The 18,215-nt window shown below is 49.7% G+C and overlaps 1 protein-coding gene across 3 annotated transcripts; it reads left to right on the top strand.

Annotated features, from left to right (window-relative positions):
* The first annotated feature begins 2,167 nt into the window (after window positions 1-2,167).
* GPR55 (G protein-coupled receptor 55) lies at window positions 2,168-18,077 on the top strand. 3 transcript variants are annotated; one of them, XM_027590251.1, is made up of 2 exons: window positions 2,168-2,279; window positions 14,352-18,077. In XM_027590251.1, the coding sequence occupies exons 1-2, from the start codon at window positions 2,237-2,239 to the stop codon at window positions 15,320-15,322; spliced, it is 1,014 nt and encodes a 337-aa protein (XP_027446052.1). In that variant the 5' UTR covers window positions 2,168-2,236; the 3' UTR covers window positions 15,323-18,077. The 3 variants fall into 3 exon arrangements, 1 of the variants encoding a protein (XP_027446052.1); XR_003519225.1 differs by lacking the exon at window positions 14,352-18,077 and adding an exon at window positions 9,759-9,880 and having other exon boundaries at window positions 2,169-2,279; XR_003519224.1 differs by lacking the exon at window positions 14,352-18,077 and adding an exon at window positions 7,858-8,122 and having other exon boundaries at window positions 2,169-2,279.
* Window positions 18,078-18,215: the final 138 nt, after the last annotated feature.

The raw sequence follows: 18,215 nt of genomic DNA, 5'->3' as shown, positions 1-18,215 counted from the left end.
TCTCAGACACCCCCTTCCCATCCCGATTTCTCCCTGTTTCTGCTGTTGCCCTCCCCCCACCCTGGCCCTGCCACCTGAGGGAGTCTGTCCTGCGTCCAGTCCCTGAACTGCCCATCCCACTGTAGCTGGTCCTGATTTGGATGGGCGTGAGAAGAAAGGCATTATACCGTTCCAGAACTTTCTCTTTGACGGGATGGCTTCTGGTCCATTGCATTTGTTCCCTGGGTCCTCTGAGCACCCCTGCTCTTCTCCGGTCTGGCCAACCCCCCAGCCTCAGCTCTGCCTGTCCCCCGCATACCCAGGCTTCAGCTGCACAGAGACTCCTGGCCCTCACTCAAAACATCACATTTCTCCCTCCTCCTGTCTGCACTTAGGCTGTTCTCTGTGCTTCTAGCATCTTCTGTCCCCACTTTGTCCTTTGTCCCTGGTCCCTGAGCAGCTCCCCCGTGGTGGGATTGGAGGGCATCCGGCATGGCTCTGGCCCAGCTCTGACGCCCTGTGATGCCCCAGGGGGGCAAGCCTGGAGGCGATGCCCCATGAGTGCAGGGCGAACTTTAATCACCGAGGGAGCAAATTTAAGCAGCAACGGGAGAGGGTGTGGTGAGTCCCCAGGTCCTGGGGAGCCGCTCTTTGGCAAAGCCGATCAGAGTGGCTTGTTCCTCGCCCTACACGGAAGTGGCTCGTGGAGCTCAGATGCTGCTCAAGACATTGGTCAAACTGGAGGTACGAGCCCCCTACTCTGGGCTTCCCAGCTGGTGGGCAGGCAGGACCGCCTCCCCCATCCCCCCAGGCTCCCAGAGCCTCTGGTTTGTTCTGAAAGATGAGAGGGTGGGCAAGACCAGAGGGACTGGTTCTGGGAGGTTTGAGGAACCTCTGAGAAAAAAAGTCTTCATATTTGTGATTCCCCAGGGCCAGGACAGGGCCAGTGTGCGGAGAGGAGCTGGCTGAACAGGCCGGAGCCATGGGTGGGGACTTGGGCAAGTCCCTGCCTGGCCTACCCCTTAGGAGAATCTCTCTGGCCCACACACTCTCCTGCCGGGGGTCCACCATTAACGCCCTTGATGAGGGCCATTAGCAAAGCTCTTCAAGAGAGGGAGGGTGAGAGATGACTTGTATGCAGAACAGCCCACGTAGGACTCAATCCTTCGTGTTAAAAGAGGGAGAAAACAAGAACACGTATGTACGTGTGCTGGTACAGACACTCTGGAAGAAGCTGTCGTCAGTGGTACCCCGAGGGGCAGGTGGACACTGGATTGCGGGGGCGGGGACTGGGCGGTGGTGGGGCAGAGACATCTTACTGTATATGTTTACCAGTGTATTTGAACCAGGTGCAGTACTCAAAATTTTAGGTAAGAAGGAACAACAATACAACAGAAATATTCATTAAAAAAAGAGAAGAGAGCCAGAAGGGGAGGTGGGCGAGGCTCTCTTTGAGGAGGGGCGGAGTGGAGAACCGCTCTCCGAGAGCCCCTCAGTGCTGACCCCTCCCAGGCCAGCTGGGGGCCTGGAGCAGGGAGTGAACTTGGTTCTGCCTGAGCAGAGTCACAGTGACAGCTTAAAAGGGTGTCACAGTCGGCTCTGTCAACCCCTTCACCCAACGATGGGGAGCCCATGCTCTGGAGGGCCAGGTGACCTCCCCCCAGTCACACACAGCTGCTATTTCTGCAGAGATGACCATGTGCTGGGAGGAATTACCCAGGCCCACTTCGGGGAGTTTCTGTTCCAGTAGACACCCGAAAGTCACAGCATGCCCGGCCTGTAAAAATAGCCCGGGCTTTGGTCTCTAATGGGATCTCCTGGTCCCTATGCCCCTCCTGTGTGTGGGCAGCAGTCCTGCGTCCTAAAGCCCCAAAAGGGCTGGAAGTCAGGACAGCCTTTCCCGACGCTGGCTGTCCCTGGGTGACGCCTGGCTTTTCCACAGGCTTCTTAACACCTCTGCGAGCACCCCGTGCTCCTTGCACCCCCACGACCCCCACCCTCTTTTTGGAAGCTGAGTCAGCACGAGAGGTCATGGGAGGGAGACCCTCTTCCTGGAAACATGCTCCCCCTGCCCCATTCTGGTTCTACACTTGGTGGGGAGGGACCCTCCGCAAGGCCCCTCTCCAGACCCGAGAGGGAGAGAGCCACTTGAAAAGCATCTTGGTCCCACCCCCTCATTTCACCGGTGAGGAAGCTGAGCCCCAGAGAGGGAAGTGGTGCTCTCCGGAGCAGACTGGTGACCGAGCTGGAAGGACAAATGACATTTCTCAGCTCACTCAGCTGCGCTGGACCCCCGGCAGGTAACAGCCCCACCCCCACCCCCACCAGGGCCACTTACAAAAACCGAGGCACAGAGCCGCCAACTGACCTGGCTTTCCGGATGGCAGGTAACTTTTCTGAGGCCAGCGGGGCCTCCATGGCCTAGGTTCTGTCCAGATCTGCCCAGACCCAGTGTCCCCGAAGGCCGGAGCCCCAGCAACCCAGCAGCCCCCACGAGTCTCTGTGAAAATAGCAACGGCAGGCAGAGGACTCCTGATGTTAGTGACATTTCCTACGAGCCCTCAATTTCCTCCTGATCTGACTCAGGGTTGCAGTTTCTTGCTGGGGTGGGGAGACCTCACGGTAGGTAGCCCAGGAGCCTTCCCCAGGGGAGCTGGGCTTGCGTGCCAACACTCGTGCTGGCCCGACTGCCTGCTCTCCTTGAACCGGCCCGGAAAGCACCCACAGCCCAAGATGACACACTCACAGGAATCACCTGACAGCCCCTGAGCAACGGGTTCCAGGCAGGCCACAGCTGGGCTTGGGAGCCCGGGCCAGCCACTTACCAGTTGTGTAAACTTCCCTTGGTGTACCTTGGCCTTGGTGTACCTCTCTGGAGAATGGGAGCAATGACAGTTTGTATCCTCATGGGGCTCCTGAGGGCAGTAAGTGATGGAAGCCCGCTTGATCGTGCAGGAAGCAACTGGGCAGCTTTGACTGCTCTTATGTATTGTAACTGGGTTATTCCCTATGTGTACCCCTATGGTACACTGATGACCGGCCCCACTTGGCCACAGTAGGGAAATCACCTCAGGTGATGCAGATGGATCAGGGAAGTGGGCATTTGAAGGAAGGGATGAGGTTCTTAGTAGGGGAGGGGAGAGTCTGAGGGGAAAGAAGAGATGTTAAGTGGAACCAGGCATGCCGGAAAGTGAGGAGGGGGTCGCTGGGGGACTCCTGGATATATTGGATGCTCTTGCTGGTGATGCTGATGGGGAGCTGGGATGGGGGTGGGGAAGATGAAGGAGAAACTCAATGTGAGTGCCAGTGAGGCCCCTCACCACCTGTTTGATCTTAGGTAGACTCTAGCTTCTCTGAGCCTCACCGTCCTCATCTGTAAAATGGGCATGATTATAACAACGTTCCAGGAATGTGCCGAGTTCCCACCGCAGAACACTAAGCACAGGGACGGCCACATCTCAAGTGCCTGAACTGAACCCCCCACTCCTCCAACTCCATTCCAACCCGTGAGGCTCAGGGTGCAGCTCCAGCAAAATTTTGGAGTCTGGGAGATTCTATGTGCTCTGTCCCCTCTGTGTCCTGTTCCTTTTCGCATCGTGTCGGCCAAAAGCCTAGCTCAGATGTAGACAGATGGACTTATTTACGCTATGGTGTTAGTGGCAGATGACTGCATCCAAGTAAATATTTTTATTCTAACTGTGGGTTTCAGCGCTGCACCCCCAGAGGAGACAAGAATCGCAGGCAAGGAACCTGGACGACACTGGTCCAGGGCAGTGTTCCTCCTCATACTACAGCCCTCAGGCTGTATCAGCTCTGCTTGGCCACGGCTGGCCCTCCCTTCTCTTAGGTGGCTCACACCACAGTGCTCCCTGTGGATGAGGAGTTTGGCAGCAAAAGAGAGGGGGGGCTGGGGATCCTTCTCAGCCCTCAAACCTCCTGAAGTTCCATTCTTACTGTTGCTGGTGTTTCTGCAAAGTCCGTCTGCTGCCGGAAGGAGGGTTGGCTTGGCTTGGGCCACACAGTTGGGTTTAGGTGTCACCGCTGGTCATAACACACCTGGGGCTGCCCCAGGTAGGACGCGGGCCCAGGCAGCTGCAGGAATCGGAGCCCAGAGCCTGGCCCGTTAGCAGAGAGAGCCAGCTCGGTGAGGCCACGGGCTCCTGCCTTGCTGTTCGGAGGAGAGAACCCAGAACCCAGACGGAGGCCCCACAGCCAGAGAGAGCCAGGAGCCGAGGCCTCTGGACTCCCAGGCCCGTCCCTCTTCACACACAGGCTATTTTCTCTCCTCTTCACTAAACATTAGAATACGTTAATATATTGACAGAAGATTCCATTTTATTGAAAAAAAAAATCCTCTGTCTGTGTGAATTCCCCTGACAACATTCTGGATAAATGGATCTCCTGCCTTTGCTTACATACCTCTGGTGACAGAGAGCTCACTACATAGCAAGACTGCTCTGTCTGCTGTCAGATACTCTGTTAGCAAGGCAGGTCCTTCTTGATGCCATCTGGAGCCCATTCTGTGGAGTCATACGGTGGAGCATGTCTTGAGCATGGGGGGATGCTAAAATGTCTATTCTTTTATAGATCGTGAGCAACTCTAGTCCTTTCCACATATTCTCCTGGGCTGTGGTCCCCTAGCCTCTCCACATGCAGCCTGAGCAGAGAGACAGCCCCCAGGGCACAGGTGATCAGAGCAGTGGAAGGGTCACCATCACCCCAAGTTCCTCTTCTAGATCCTCAGTATAGCCCGGTTCTTCTTGTTTCTCATCATCTTTCCTGTTTGCAAGAATGCTTAAGAACTTCCATTTCCCCATAAGCTGTGACTACCTCTGCGTTTTGTGTATACAGATTCGTTCTTTCCAGTATTTCAGTAATGTAGTTCTGATTTTATCTCTGACACACATTACTGAAGAGATCACTTAAGAGAATGCATAAAAGTACCTATTATATATTATTAATATCATGGTGCTCAGCAAATAGTTGTGCTTTCTTTGTGGTCTGAGACAGAAAAGGTAGACTTGCCATTGTCTTGAAGTCCTGGGCGAGGCCCAGGAATGGGATCCATTTGGTGAAAGATCCTTGTCTTCTCCCAAAGAAAGTGTATTCCCTTGATTTATGATTTAGTCCTCACGGATCTGCCTTTTTAATTGGGCTGTCTGGAGCTCAAAATTTCTCTGTCTACCTGATCGATGATACTCCAAGAGGGGAGCATGAAGGTCTCTACCTACAATTATATTTCTGTTTCTACTTCTTTTTGCATTTCTGTCATGTTCCCATTATATATTTCTTCGCTATGTGCATTAGAACAGAAATTAAGTGTTTTGTTTTAATTATTCATTGTAACTTTTACCTCTGTAAAGTCTCTGTGTTACTCTCTCAATTCTTTTTACGAAAAAAAATTACTTGTCATATTCTCTTTTTGTTTTCTAGAGCTCTGTGTGCCTGATAAACCAAATTACCCTATCATTTTACTCTGTCTATGCCTTTTTGTTTTCTCTGTGTTTCTTATCGGCAAAAAAAAATTAGGTTTGGGTTTTTATTTTTATTTTTTTAATGAATGCCCCTTTTTAGAGGGAGTGTTATCACTGTTAGGGAGTATTGTAATTCTATTATGTAATTGTTACATTTGTGTAAACTTCCACAGGGTTACCCCCCTGCTGTCTACATAGAGCCGCGGCAGTTTTTTCATGTTTAGTTTCTATTGTGAATTTTCTCTTCCTTGGGTCCCTTTACAATAGAAAAGATAATTTAACCTGAATATCCAATTTAGAAAATATTTAAGTTTTAACTCCGACATTTGTTTCTCTTAACAGCTGTCCAAGCTTTGGGAGGATTTCTGTAAATATCTTCCCTTCCCTTGACCCACTCTCCATGGTGAAATCTGCATTTTGAATGTCTTTTGTGTCAGTCTTCACTCCTTAGGCTGTGCACAATTTTTATGATGTGATGGCTGACCTGTGGACAGTTGAAACTTTTTTTTTTTAATCACAGATCAGGTTCTTGTTGCCATTGCTCCTCTCTGAAGTGGCACCTGCTCTCTCATCTGTCACTTCTAATTCTGTCATGCATTGTCCCCGCGTCCGTTAGACGCTGCCTGTTGAAGTGCTCATCTTTGGCCCGGCAACACTGATGTTTCATCAGCTGAGCCTGGGTTAGTCCAATGCATTCCTTTAAATTTTGTGTGACCCTCACTCCCGCCCCTGCCTTGCCTCAAACACACACCCAGACTTTTCTTCTTTTTAGGGAAAGTCAACAGCTACTCTTATTTTTCTCCTTTTCTCCCAGCATTTACTACAACTTAAAAAAGCTAAGTTGTTTTCATATCATCATTAATTAAGTAGAAAAATATATACACAGAGAGAGCAAGAGGAGAGAGAGAGAGAGAGAGGGAAGAAGATTTAAAAGATTGAATAAGCACCCACCATCTAACTGTTAGAATGTAACCAATGTTGGGCATATGGAAATTTTTTTCTAGGTTTTTTTTTCCCTATGTGTGGGTTTTTTTTTTTTTTAATCACAGTTGAAGTCATTCTGAATGTATCGTTCTATAGTTTGTGGGTTTTTTACTTAACATAGTCAGCATAAATGTAACATAATCAGACAGAAAAATTTTCCATTGAGTAGATTTACCATCGTGAAGTTAAGCTCTGGTTGACATTTAAATGCGTGTGTGTTTTTTGCTATCAGAAAAAATGTTAAACACACTATCTGTACACAACTTTTCTTTCCTTTCTTTGATTTACTTAAAGTAAATTTTTAACCACTGGATGAAAGATTAATAAGGTTTCTCTGACTTGTACTCTAAGTTATCAAATCTAGAAGCTGTGTACATTCACCAGCACATCGATGACTGTTTCACAGAACCCTTACCGGCTTCTTTATTGAAATGATGAGCAAAAGTTTTATCTCTTTGTAAATCCTCTTCTGGGAACTGTCTTTTGCCTGTTTGTCTCCTGAGGGTCTTCATATTATGTATTTTTTATACCCTTCATAAAGAAAGAACATCATTCATCTGATGTATCTGTGTATTTTCTTTCCCTGGTATATTACTCGATGTGAAAATGTTTTAACAAAAAGAGATTTTTGTTCAAAAGATTTCTACATATTGTGATCAGAATATAGCCAACATCATTTCTGCTTTTTTTTTTTAAATGGAAGACTCTCTTCTTGGTAGGCAGATAATTCATTTTGGTAACCGTTTCTTGGATACTCGAGAAAAAAGTGGATTACCTCTCTATTTATTTTTATTTATTATTATTTTTTAAAGATTTTATTTATTTATCTGAGAGAGAGAGAATGAGAGAGAGAACATGAGAGGAGAGAGGGTCAGAGGGAGAAGCAGACTCCCCGCTGAGCAGGGAGCCCGATGCGGGACTCGATCCCGGGACTCCAGGATCATGACCTGAGCTGAAGGCAGTCACTTAACCACCTGAGCCACCCAGACACCTCTACCTCTCTGTTTAAAACCAACTTCAAGAGTTATTAATTAAATTGCATTCATTCTATTGTTCACATAACTCTACATCCTAATTTCTATTTTGCCTACTTCATCTATTCAAATTTACAGTATATGAGAGTCTGCCACTCAGGTGTGTCTTTGTCAATGGCCCCTGAAATTCTAGCAATTATACTTCACGTGTTCTTATAGGATGTCATTCCGTGCACAAGATAACTATATAGGCCTTCACAATTTTTCCTTTATTAATGTAAAATAAACTTAGTTCTGATGTGTGGGTTTATTATGAAATTCTATAAGGTTGGGTATGAATATTGCCATTCTGACTTCCTTTTTGTTCATATTTGTCTGCCATATATATCACCATGAGACTTTTACTTTGTTTTTCTTTTTTAAGATTCTATTTATTTATTTGTCAGAGAGAGAGAGAGAAAGCACAAGCAGAGGGAGCGGCAGGCAGGGAAGAAGCAGGCTCCCCGCTGAGCAGGGAGCCCGATGCGGGGCTCGATCCCAGGACCCTGAGATCATGACCTGAGCCGAAGGCAGACGCTTCACGGACTGAGCCACCCAGGCGCCCCATGGGACTTCTACTTTGACCATTTCTCTATCATTCTCTGTGATCTTCAACATAAGCAATGAAGAGTTGTATCTCATAATTGAACTAAAAATGTTAGTTAATAAAGGAAAGTGTGAATTTTTTATGTTTATCGTCATTTCTATCCTCAAATTCCTTTTTCCACTCTATTTACTCTTTTGCTATAGGGTTCGATTTGTTTGTTTTTATCTTCTTTGGTGATTTTGAAGATAAGCATCCTGTTTTCAATAGTCAGTGGTTAGTTACTTCAAGGTTATAAAAAAAATTCTTACACTTTCTGTAATTATCAAAGTGAAACAAAATAGAACAATAATTTTAATTTCCTTTTATGGAATATTTGTTGCACCTGTACCCCATTACTCCCACCCCCTGCCCCATACACCCCAAGGATATTCTTCCTTCTTTGTGAATTGACCTAAGGTCTTAACTCTTGTTTTTTTTTTTTTTTTAAGTGACCTCTTTTACGGTGTTTTTCTTTTAAATTTACATCTGTAACTATCCTCACCGTAACTGTATTTTTATTCTTCATTGTTATTATCTCGTGGAGGTCTAAATATTTGCCTCTTGGAGTCTGTTTCTTTCCGGAAGCCACACCTATCTGATGGTGGCTTTCTATGATCTTCACACCTTCACAGAAACCCAGTTGGGTAGGAAAGCCTTGTGTCCAAATTTTCTCCCTCAAACCTCTTCTGCTGTGAATCAGTTTTTCAGAGGAGTTTCCAAGGAATTTGGTTTGTTTATTCACAGATGTTTGTAGGGCTCGATATTAATGTCATTTAAATATGTGAGCAGGGGCGCCTGGGTGGCTCAGTTGGTGAAGCGTCTGACTTCGGCTCAGGTCATGATCCCAAGGTCCTGAGTCCTGAGTCTGCTTCTGCCTCTCTCTGCCCCTCCCCCGACTCGTGCTCTCTCTGTCTCTCTCTCTCAAATAAATAAATACAATCTTAAAGAAAATAAAAAAATAAAGATGTGAGCAGATCATCTGGGAGGGGCTCTCTCTCCATAAATTTTGCATGAAACTCAGCTCCTCCCATCCAAGCTCTCCCCTTCTCCATTGTTCGATTCAGCCCCACCTCTCAGGCACCTCGCTGCCGGTGACTAACTAACGAGGGTCATCTCGGGCCCTTCTGGTCTATTCACAGGCCCGGTTTGCTTGACCCATGACCTCTCCCCGCTCAGTTCTATTTCCTTCCTGGTATGAGGCTGGAGACAGGGCCCGATCAAATGCTCCCGGCGAGGCAATAGGACCCCCACCCCCACCCCCCCGCCGCCATCCCTGCCGAAGAAAGCTAACACCTGTAGATGGTCCTGTTGGGCATGGTAATTGGGAATGTCCCCACCACTGCCTGTCACGCAATAGCCAGCTTCTGATGTAAATGAAGGCGTTAGGACAGCCTTGGTGGTTGCTGTCAGGGGGCTGCGCCAGCCTCCCTTCAGGAGAACGTCCCTGCAGGAGAACCGGCTGCCCCCTGGGAGCACAGGTGACAGCCCAGCTCTGCCCCTTCGGCTCTACCGTGATGTTGACACTGGGGCCACACTGTCCTTGGGCTGCTTCCAGCCCATCACTGAGCCTGGCAGAGGGACTAGTCCTGGGTGACTCCTGCTTGACTTGGAGAGCGTAGGGCCCCCCCAGCGGCTGGGCCAGCACGTTCTCCGAGCTGCACTGCGCGCTGACTCTCTTCTCCCCCGACCCTCTGAAGCTTCCTTCCCTCTCTCCATCCACAGATGTCAGACCTGCTCTCCCCTGGATCCTGCACAGGCATTTGTCCTAAGAGATCTCTCCAACATCGAATCCTGTCTTAACATCTCTTCCCCAGGGGCGCCTGGGTGGCTCAGTTGGTTAAGCGACCGCCTTCGGTTCAGGTCATGATCCTGGAGTCCCGGGATCGAGTCCCGCGTCGGGCTCCCTGCTCGGCGAGGGGGTCCGCTTCCTCCCCTGACCCTCTTCCCTCTCATGCTCTCTCTCTCTCAAATAAATGAATGAAATCTTTAAAAAACAAAAAAAAAAACACATCTGTTCCCCAGCGTTCCACCCCCCCACCCACCCAGTGCGGCAGATCCATTGGTGTGGGTCCCTGGACTGCCTGGCACAGAGACCACCGAGGGCTCCCGGCAGCAGGTCAAGTGTGGGGAGCTTCCTGGCTCCCACCGCAAGGAGACTGACTTTTACTGGCAGCCCATCTTTGAGAAAAATGACTCTTTTATCTCTAGCTGCGGCCTGGAGCCTTTTTATCTTATTCCAGAGAAGTTCCTGATTTTTTTTTTTTTTAAAGAAGATTTGCAAAAAAGGTGGTTTCGGGCGCCTGGGTGGCTCAATTGGTTAAGCGACTGCCTTCGGCTCAGGTCATGATCCTGGAGTCCCGGGATCAAGTCCCACATCGGGCTCCCTGCTCAGCGAGGAGTCTGCTTCTCCCTCTGACCCTCTTCCCTCTTGTGCTCTCTATCTCTCATTCTCTCTCTCTAATAAATAAATAAAATCTTTAAAAAAAATTAAAAAAAGCTTTAAAAAAACAAAAAGGTGGTGTCTTTGAACATTCGGAGGGAATTCAGAGGATTAATTTTTCAGATTCTCTGCTTACTCTGCCATTAGCTGGGAGTTTTTTTTTTTTTTTTTTTTTCCAAACTGATTTCCTTTTGCCAGTCCAGAGTACTTTCTCTGACTTCAAAGATTAGCGTTTGAGAAGTTCCCATTTGAAGTCTGACGGTAATTCAAATGTGACCTTTAGGATGGTCCCGCTGGAGAACACTGAGGGCTGAGTTGTGTTTTTTCGCACACATCCACCTGGTACCATCGAGTCAGACAAGCCCCAGCATCCCTCAGACCATTTTCTCCCTTCCTTTTTTTTTTTTTTTAAGATTTTATTTATTCATTTGAGAGAGAGAGACAGAGGGAGAGAGAGAGAGCATGAGCAGTGGGGGGAGAAGCAGGCTGTTCCCTGAGCAAGGAGCCCAATGCAGGACTCCATCCCAGGAGCCTGGGATCACCACCCAAGCTGAAGGCAGACATTCCCTTCCTTTTTCATTGGTCTGTTCAATTCAGCCGTATGTTGGGGTTGGGTTTGGGTTTACCTTTGGGCGTCACTGATTTTTTTTTTTTTGCTGCTGTTGGCTCTTTTAGTTCTAGTCACTGAACCACCGGTGATGTGGTAGATTCGTCCACGGAGTGTGCCTGAGCATGACCCAGCCCCACACGGATGCCCAAGTTCCTTTTTCTGCAGTCATGTTGAATCTCTTTAAACACAAACCTGTATTTGAACTCCTTTTTTGTGGTTCTTGGTTTACTTCTGTTTCTGCTGCTTAAGTGAATTCTCTGAACCAATTGTGCCTTCCTGTTTGGTGTGGCAACACTTTCCGGTGAGACCTGGATTGAATTTTTGCCTGCTTTTCTTGTCATTTTTGGAATTTATCTTGCTGGCTCCAAGTTAGTCTAGCTAGTTTTTTGAGATAGGCCTGTGGATCTTTTGGCATTTTTAGTCTGGAGGAAGCAGCCTGCCAGCTTGTTTTTACTGCAGGTGTGTTCGGGTAGGAGCAGTTACACCAGGCCTCCACGCCGCACAACGCCAGGGGGCACCATTCACACAGACCTCAGGGGCCTAAAGTTTTGAATGTGAGAAAATACATTTTCCTAGATCTTTTGTGACATCAATCCCTGAGAACGGTTAACACATAGGAAAGCCACCAACTCGAGTAATGTGTGTTAAATGTTTAACACATAATCTCTCCGTGGAGGTTATAAAAATATATTCCTTTTTTACCAACTGTTAGGGAGGGTTTGGGAATGGCATAAGGTCTTAAAAACACTCAAATAAAGGGTCTTAAAAATGCCCACGTCCTTCCTTTCCTAAAGCTTTCAAGGGAGCTCTACTGACGAGAAACAATAACAGAATGGGGATTCTCTTAATGATATCTGTATAGCAAAGAAATGTCACCGGGATGGTCGCTGTGGAAGTTTTTGTTTGCCAGTAAAACCCTATGAAACCTGAATGTTCGTCAATAGGCTGTTGGCTAAATGGGTTGTGGTATCTCCACACAACAGGTTGTAAGTGTGCCATTAAGAAGAAAAAGCCAATTCATAGATGCTGATGTGGAACAATTTCCAAGAAACGTTGTAAAGTGAAAAAGGAAGGGACAGAGCTGTGGGTGTAGTATTTTCCAAATTTTAAAGCAACATCATACACACACACACACATATATATATGTATGTACGTATGCATGTGTGTGTGTGTGTGTGTGTGTGTGTGTGTGTGTGTATGCATATCCTTGGAAAATTTCTGGAAAAACTATGCACAGAATGGTTAACTGAGGTTGTCTCTAGAAAGGACAACCGAGGCTCTGGGGTACAACAGAGGCTTCTGTCTTCTTTCTTTCTTTCTTTCTTCTTTTTTCCTTTCTTTTCTTTCTTTCTTTCTTTCTTTCTTTCTTTCTTTCTTTCTTTCTTTCTTTCTTTCTTTCTTTTCTTTTCGTACCATCTGAATATCTTATTGAATGCATAGGATACTTTTTCAATAAAAGAAAATAACTAGTAGACTAACAGAAGCTCAGCAAATGAGTGCATTGGTCGCTAGCACAGGATTCTTGGTAAAAGGCAATGTTGGCGCCTAATCTCTGCTGCGTCTACATTTTGAGACCCCTGCCCCCGCTGCCAGGGAGTCCCTGAAGGTGGGGAGGGGCGCAAGGAGCAGCCGTGGCCGGTGTGACTGACCTCTCCCACGCAGCGGCCCTGTGTGCTCCTGGGCCTGGCACAGACCAGCCACGTCAGCAGGTCTGCGTCCTTTGGGGTGGGGGGGGGCGTGAGAAAGGAGGGGTGCGTGCATGGAGTCTGGGTCATCTTTGGTTTTTCTATCCAGCCTCCTGGGTCGGGTCGAATGTCTCCTGGGTTTGATCTGCTCCAGGGCCACTGTTAGGGACTGAATGTTTGTGTCCCATCCCCCTTCCCAAATTCATATGCAGAAATCTAACCCCTACCCACCCCCCAAGGTGGTGGTATTAGGAGGTGGGGCCTTTGGGAGGTGATTAAGACCTCGTGAATGGGATCAGTGTTCTTAGAAAAGAGACCCCAGCGGGCCTTCTTGTCCTTTTTCTGCCATGTGAGGTTGCAAAGAGAAGTTAGCAGTCCGCAACCTGGCAGAGGGCCCTCCCCCAACCGTGCTGGGTCCTTGATCTGCGATGTCCAGCCTCCAGAGCTGTGAGAAAGGAATTTCTGTTGTTTATAAGCTACACAGTCCATGGTATTCTTTTTTTTTTTTTTTTAAGATTTTATTTATTTATTTCACAGAGAGGGAACACTAGCAGGGGGAATACTAGCAGGGGGAGTGGGAGAGGGAGAAGCAGGCTTCCCGCTGAGCAGGGAGCCCGATCCAGGGCTCGATCCCAGGACCCTGGGATCATGACCTGAGCCGAAGGCAGACGCCTAACCGACTGAGCCACCCAGGTGCCCCTGGTCCATGGTATTCTGTTATGGGAGCCTGAACCAAGGCAGCTACCTATGACGGTATAGAGATACCCAGTGGCATGCACCTGCCCTCCACACCCCCAGATTCAGCTCTGCAGTGAGACCTGGCCAAGGCCTGCCTTGGACCCTTGTCTTTGGCCTGTTCGGAAACCCTGACTTGTCTCCGGCTTGTCACTTCCAGCCCTTATGTCTTTCCAACTTCAGGTGTCACTGAGACAGCCCCAACCCCCTTCCTGGAAACCCAAGTAAGAGTTACTGTCGCTTTTCAACACCTCTGGGTGGATCAAGTGTCCATCCCTGAACCAGTGAACAACTAGTCACCATGTCCGAGGGAATGTGATGTGCCACCAGCCCTTCGGGGAACCCTCCCAGATGCGGGTGGTGGAGATCAGAGGGACAGTGTACAAATAGGGGCTGGGTCCTGGAAGCAGCATTTGAATTCCTGATCAAGCTGTCGCTCAGGTCGGCCCTGCCCTAGTTATGTTTTCAGTCATGTGAAATTCTGTCCTTTTCTTAAGCCATTCTGGGCCAGGGTTTGTCATTGTTACTACTTTCAACAGGAGTTCTGATGGAAAACAAGGGACAGATGTTCACACACAATTCCATTTTTGTAAAAGAGAAAGGCACTCGGGCACACATGTGTGCGTGAGTGTGTGTGTGTGAGAGAGAGAGAAAGAGAGTCTGGAGCGAAATGCACAAAAAGGTAATAGCACTTATATTGGGCAGCAGGATTAGAGGCAATTTTCTTTCTTGCGTTTTCTAGTTGTTATTTAGTAGGCACAGATGGCTGTGTGATACAGTCATTGGGGATCCGTCGCTTGTAGCGAACCAGAGGGACTTCATCTCATCTATTGTTGGTGTTGCAGGAAAGGACATGAGCCAGCAACTCAACAAGAGCCAGAACTGCTCCTTCAGGGACGTGGATGAGCTGATGAAAACCATGCAGCTGGTGGTCCATACCCCCACCTTCCTCCTGGGCCTCCTCCTCAACGTGCTGGCCATCCGAGGCTTCAGCTCCTTCCTGAAGAAGAGGTGGCCAGATTACGCAGCCACCTCCATCTACATGATCAATCTGGCCATCTTCGACCTGCTGCTGGTGCTGTCCCTTCCTTTCAAGATGGCGCTGTCCAACATGCGTGCTCCCCTTCCTTTCTTCTGTACCCTGGTGGAGTGCTTCTACTTCATCAGCATGTACGGGAGTGTCTTCACCATCTGCTTCATTAGTCTGGACAGATTCTTGGCCATCCAGTACCCGTTCCTGGTCAGCCACCTCCGGTCCCCCAGGAAGATCTTGGGGATCTGTTGCACCATCTGGGTTCTGGTGTGGGCCGGGAGCATCCCTATCTACAGCTTTCACGGGAAAGTGGAAAAGTACACATGCTTCCACAACATGTCCGATGGCACCTGGAGTGCCAAGGTCTTCTTCCCCCTTGAGGTGTTCGGCTTCCTTCTTCCCATGGGTGTCATGGGTTTCTGTTCCTCCAGGAGCATTCACATCCTGATCAGCCGTCGAGACCTCAGCCGGGACTGGGTCCAGCAGAAGGCCTGTGTCTGGACAATCGCGGCCAGTCTGGCTGTCTTTGTGGTCTCCTTTCTTCCGGTCCACCTGGGTTTCTTCTTGCAGTTTCTGGTACGGAATGGCTTTATTGTGCAGTGCAGCGCTAAGCAGAACATCAGCTTGTTCTTGCAGTTGTCCATGTGTTTCTCCAACGTCAACTGCTGCCTAGATGTCTTCTGCTACTACTTTGTCATCAAAGAATTCCGCATGGACATCATGGCCCACCGGCCTTCCAGGGTCCAGCTGGTCCTCCAGGATACCATGATCAGTAGGGGCTAAGGAGAGAAAGACCTATGCAGGGGATGGAAACCCCAGCCCCAAATTCTGGTAGCAGATACCCTGTTCCAAGGTTTCTGATGTGGTGGACGAATGTGGCACGTCTACTGGTATGCTTTCCCTTTTGATGCTCACCGAACACCGTCTTTGCTCTTTATGCTCCAAAGACCTTTCCCCGGCACCCAGGCAGCTCAACGTAAATCACCCAGTATTTGGGAATCTCTCAGGACCCAAGAACCAGGTGAATTCTTTATTTCTAAGCTCAAAAAGCATGAGCCAGAAAAATTGAAAAAAAGGAGACCATCTGAGCAAGGCTGTTTCCCAGCTCCCGCCATCCTTCTGTTAGACTAGAAGATTCTGGAAAGGCAGAGAGAGGAGTTAGGAGAGAGAACCAAGAGGGTTGGTCACAGTGGAAGGTGTTCTGGGCAGAGAAGGAGCAGTAAGGATGTATCAAGCTCCGTTTTGGTTTGGGGATCGCAAGGTAGAGCAGACTTACCCTTCCCAATCCCTTCTTGGGCTCTGGTGGCCGATAACCTCATAACAAGTGGGGGTGATGAGGGCAGAGCAAGAACATACAGAGAGCCCCAAGTTTCCTATGAGGAAGAAAGGTCCAGACAGCCAGCCAAACCTTCCTGTGTCCACGAGAAGGCGGCAGAAGGATGAGGGAAGCTGATGTGGACCAGGCCGTGGCGAAGCTACAGATGCGTTGTGGAGGCAGTGGGGACAGAGTGGAAAGGTGTCGGTGGCACATGGGGAAGGAAGGAGACAGGCCAAGGGCTGGCAGTGGACAGCCACCCCCATTGCCATCATGGCGTCCACGACATGGAGCTCTAGCACGGGCCCAGTGGGAAGAGAGGCGGTGGAGACAAGACTAGAAGAGGGGAAATTCCTGAACGTGACCGGCTTGCTACGTTGAACAGACTGGGAGATTGTTGGTTAGGCTGTTTCACTGAGATCGAGGAGAAAGAATCAGGCTTGACTGGGCTCCACCAGAGGAGAATAAGGCACGCGTGCCGTCTCGCCCACCTGAGTCCGGTCTGGGCGGCTGGCTGGGTGGCACTGTCCAAAGGACTGTCTCTCTCCAGGGGCTGGGAGGGAGAAAATGAGCCAGCCAGGGATCGGAGGAACCATCTCGATGGCAAGCAGCTCCTGGCAGTTCCTGGGTGGAGACTGTAAACAGTCTAAACAGTCGATCACTGTTTGGACCCGGCTTCTCGGATGATCTTGAGGAGGCGCTGCCGTGACAGCCGAAAGCCTTCTGATGACTCAGGCTGCTCCAGACAGTAAAACAATTCCAAGGATCAATTGTGGGGTGGTTTTGCAAGACGGAGTGAGTGGGATGAGACTTTGTGTGAAAAAGGGGGAGGTCCTGAGGAAGAAAAGAACCACTTTCTACCTGTAGGGAAAGAGGCTTCCACTGCCAATTGGTGGACGGAAGGTAGGGTGGCAGGGTGGCGGGGAAGGGGATGGTTTAGATAAAACCCTGACGGGAGGCAGGGGCGGAGGCCAAGATCGGGCGATTACCCCAGGCTTGCAGCTACAGGGCCCTGTGAGGGGGTGGGGGAGTGGCAGGGAGGAAGGATGGAGGGCAGAGCTGCTTCCTGCTTGAGAATCCCCAGCTCTACCGAGAGCCGTCCAAGGCCGGAGCCTCTCTACCTCCTGCTTCGGCCGCAGCCAGCTCAGTGGTCAGGGGCAGGGAAGGGTGAGGAAGCAAGTGTCAATGCAGGGGTGGAAACGGGTGTGGAGGAGTGATCCCAACGAGGATCAGAGAGGCTCCGGCCCCGCAGACTGGGCCTCCGGGAGGCGGCAGCCCGGGGCAGGGACTCTGCAGACCCAGCTGCCCCAAGGTGCCTACAGTGCCGTGGCCATCCTGCACAGAGGCTCTAAGGAAGCCGGGTTGTTAAACCCAGTAGGACACTTGTGCCGGCCAGGGATCAGAGCCCATGCGTGTGTGTGGTCAGTCTTCTCCTCCAATTTCTCTCTTTGTGCTGGGAGCTGGGAGCCCACCGTGTGGCATTTACATCTCCCAGTGTACTTAGGGCTGGACAGGCTTCCTAAGAGAAAGGAGATGGCAGCTCCCTGACCACCCCCATCACCCCCTGTGATGTTCATAAACGTAAAGTTTGTCTTGTGGGCAGCCTGACCCTGCCCGAGCTGGGTGACAGAGAAGGCAGGACGGGGTAGGGGGGTGGTCCATGAGCCATGTAGGTCCTTGCAGGAGATAGCAGCCTCAGGTCTATGTGGAAACTGTGGGCTTGTGGGTGAGCCTTGGAGAACGCCCCCCTCCCCCTGACTGATCCCAACACACTGGGGGAGGACACAGGCCTCTTCTCTCTCCATGCAGACCCATCCTGGCTTTCGAGTCGCAGGGGACTCATCAGGGCCTGTGGGAGCAGGCTCAGGCCCAGGACTTCAGGCCAGGCAGCTCTAGGCAGGGAGATCTGCACTCTGGGCGCAGCAGGCAGGAAAGGGGCAGAGGTCAGGGCCAGGGTTAGGGCTGAGTGCTGGGGCATCCAGGGGCCCACTCCCACCAGGAAGTGGCAGTCAGTGAGTTGGGGAGCCCTGAACTTAGTTGTGGAAATGGCTGAAATGCCTGCCGGTAAGGGAGGCCTGGGGACATTATTTGGCCCTAAATGTGACCATAGTCTTCCTCCCAGTCTGGAAAAACCCAAGACATCCTTGTTATATGTACATGTGTGAAACTAGCACAATTCATTGGGAAAATGATTTGAATAATTGGATTTGCCAAATAAACAGATGCCTGTAATGCTGTGTGATGTGGTCTTGGTCCGCAGCGGCTCCAGGGAAGAACTGGCTGCTGAAGGCCCTTGCCTGGTGACCCAACTGTCTTGGCCAAAGGGGCCAAGAAGGGCTCAGGCCAGAACAGCCACACGGA

This window comes from Zalophus californianus, chromosome 3, assembly GCF_009762305.2.
Source record: "Zalophus californianus isolate mZalCal1 chromosome 3, mZalCal1.pri.v2, whole genome shotgun sequence".
Lineage (NCBI taxonomy): Eukaryota > Metazoa > Chordata > Mammalia > Carnivora > Otariidae > Zalophus > Zalophus californianus.
The sequence above is the reverse complement of the archived record's forward strand: the minus strand, read 5'-3'. Positions and strand labels throughout refer to the sequence as shown.

Excerpts from the sequence above, each read along its gene's own strand:
- GPR55 (XM_027590251.1), top strand. The coding sequence starts at position 2,237 with ATGACATTTCTCAGCTCACTCAGCTGCGCTGGACCCCCGGCAG. Across the intron at positions 2,280-14,351 it reads CTGCGCTGGACCCCCGGCAG|GAAAGGACATGAGCCAGCAA; the intron begins GTAACAGCCCCA and ends TTGGTGTTGCAG.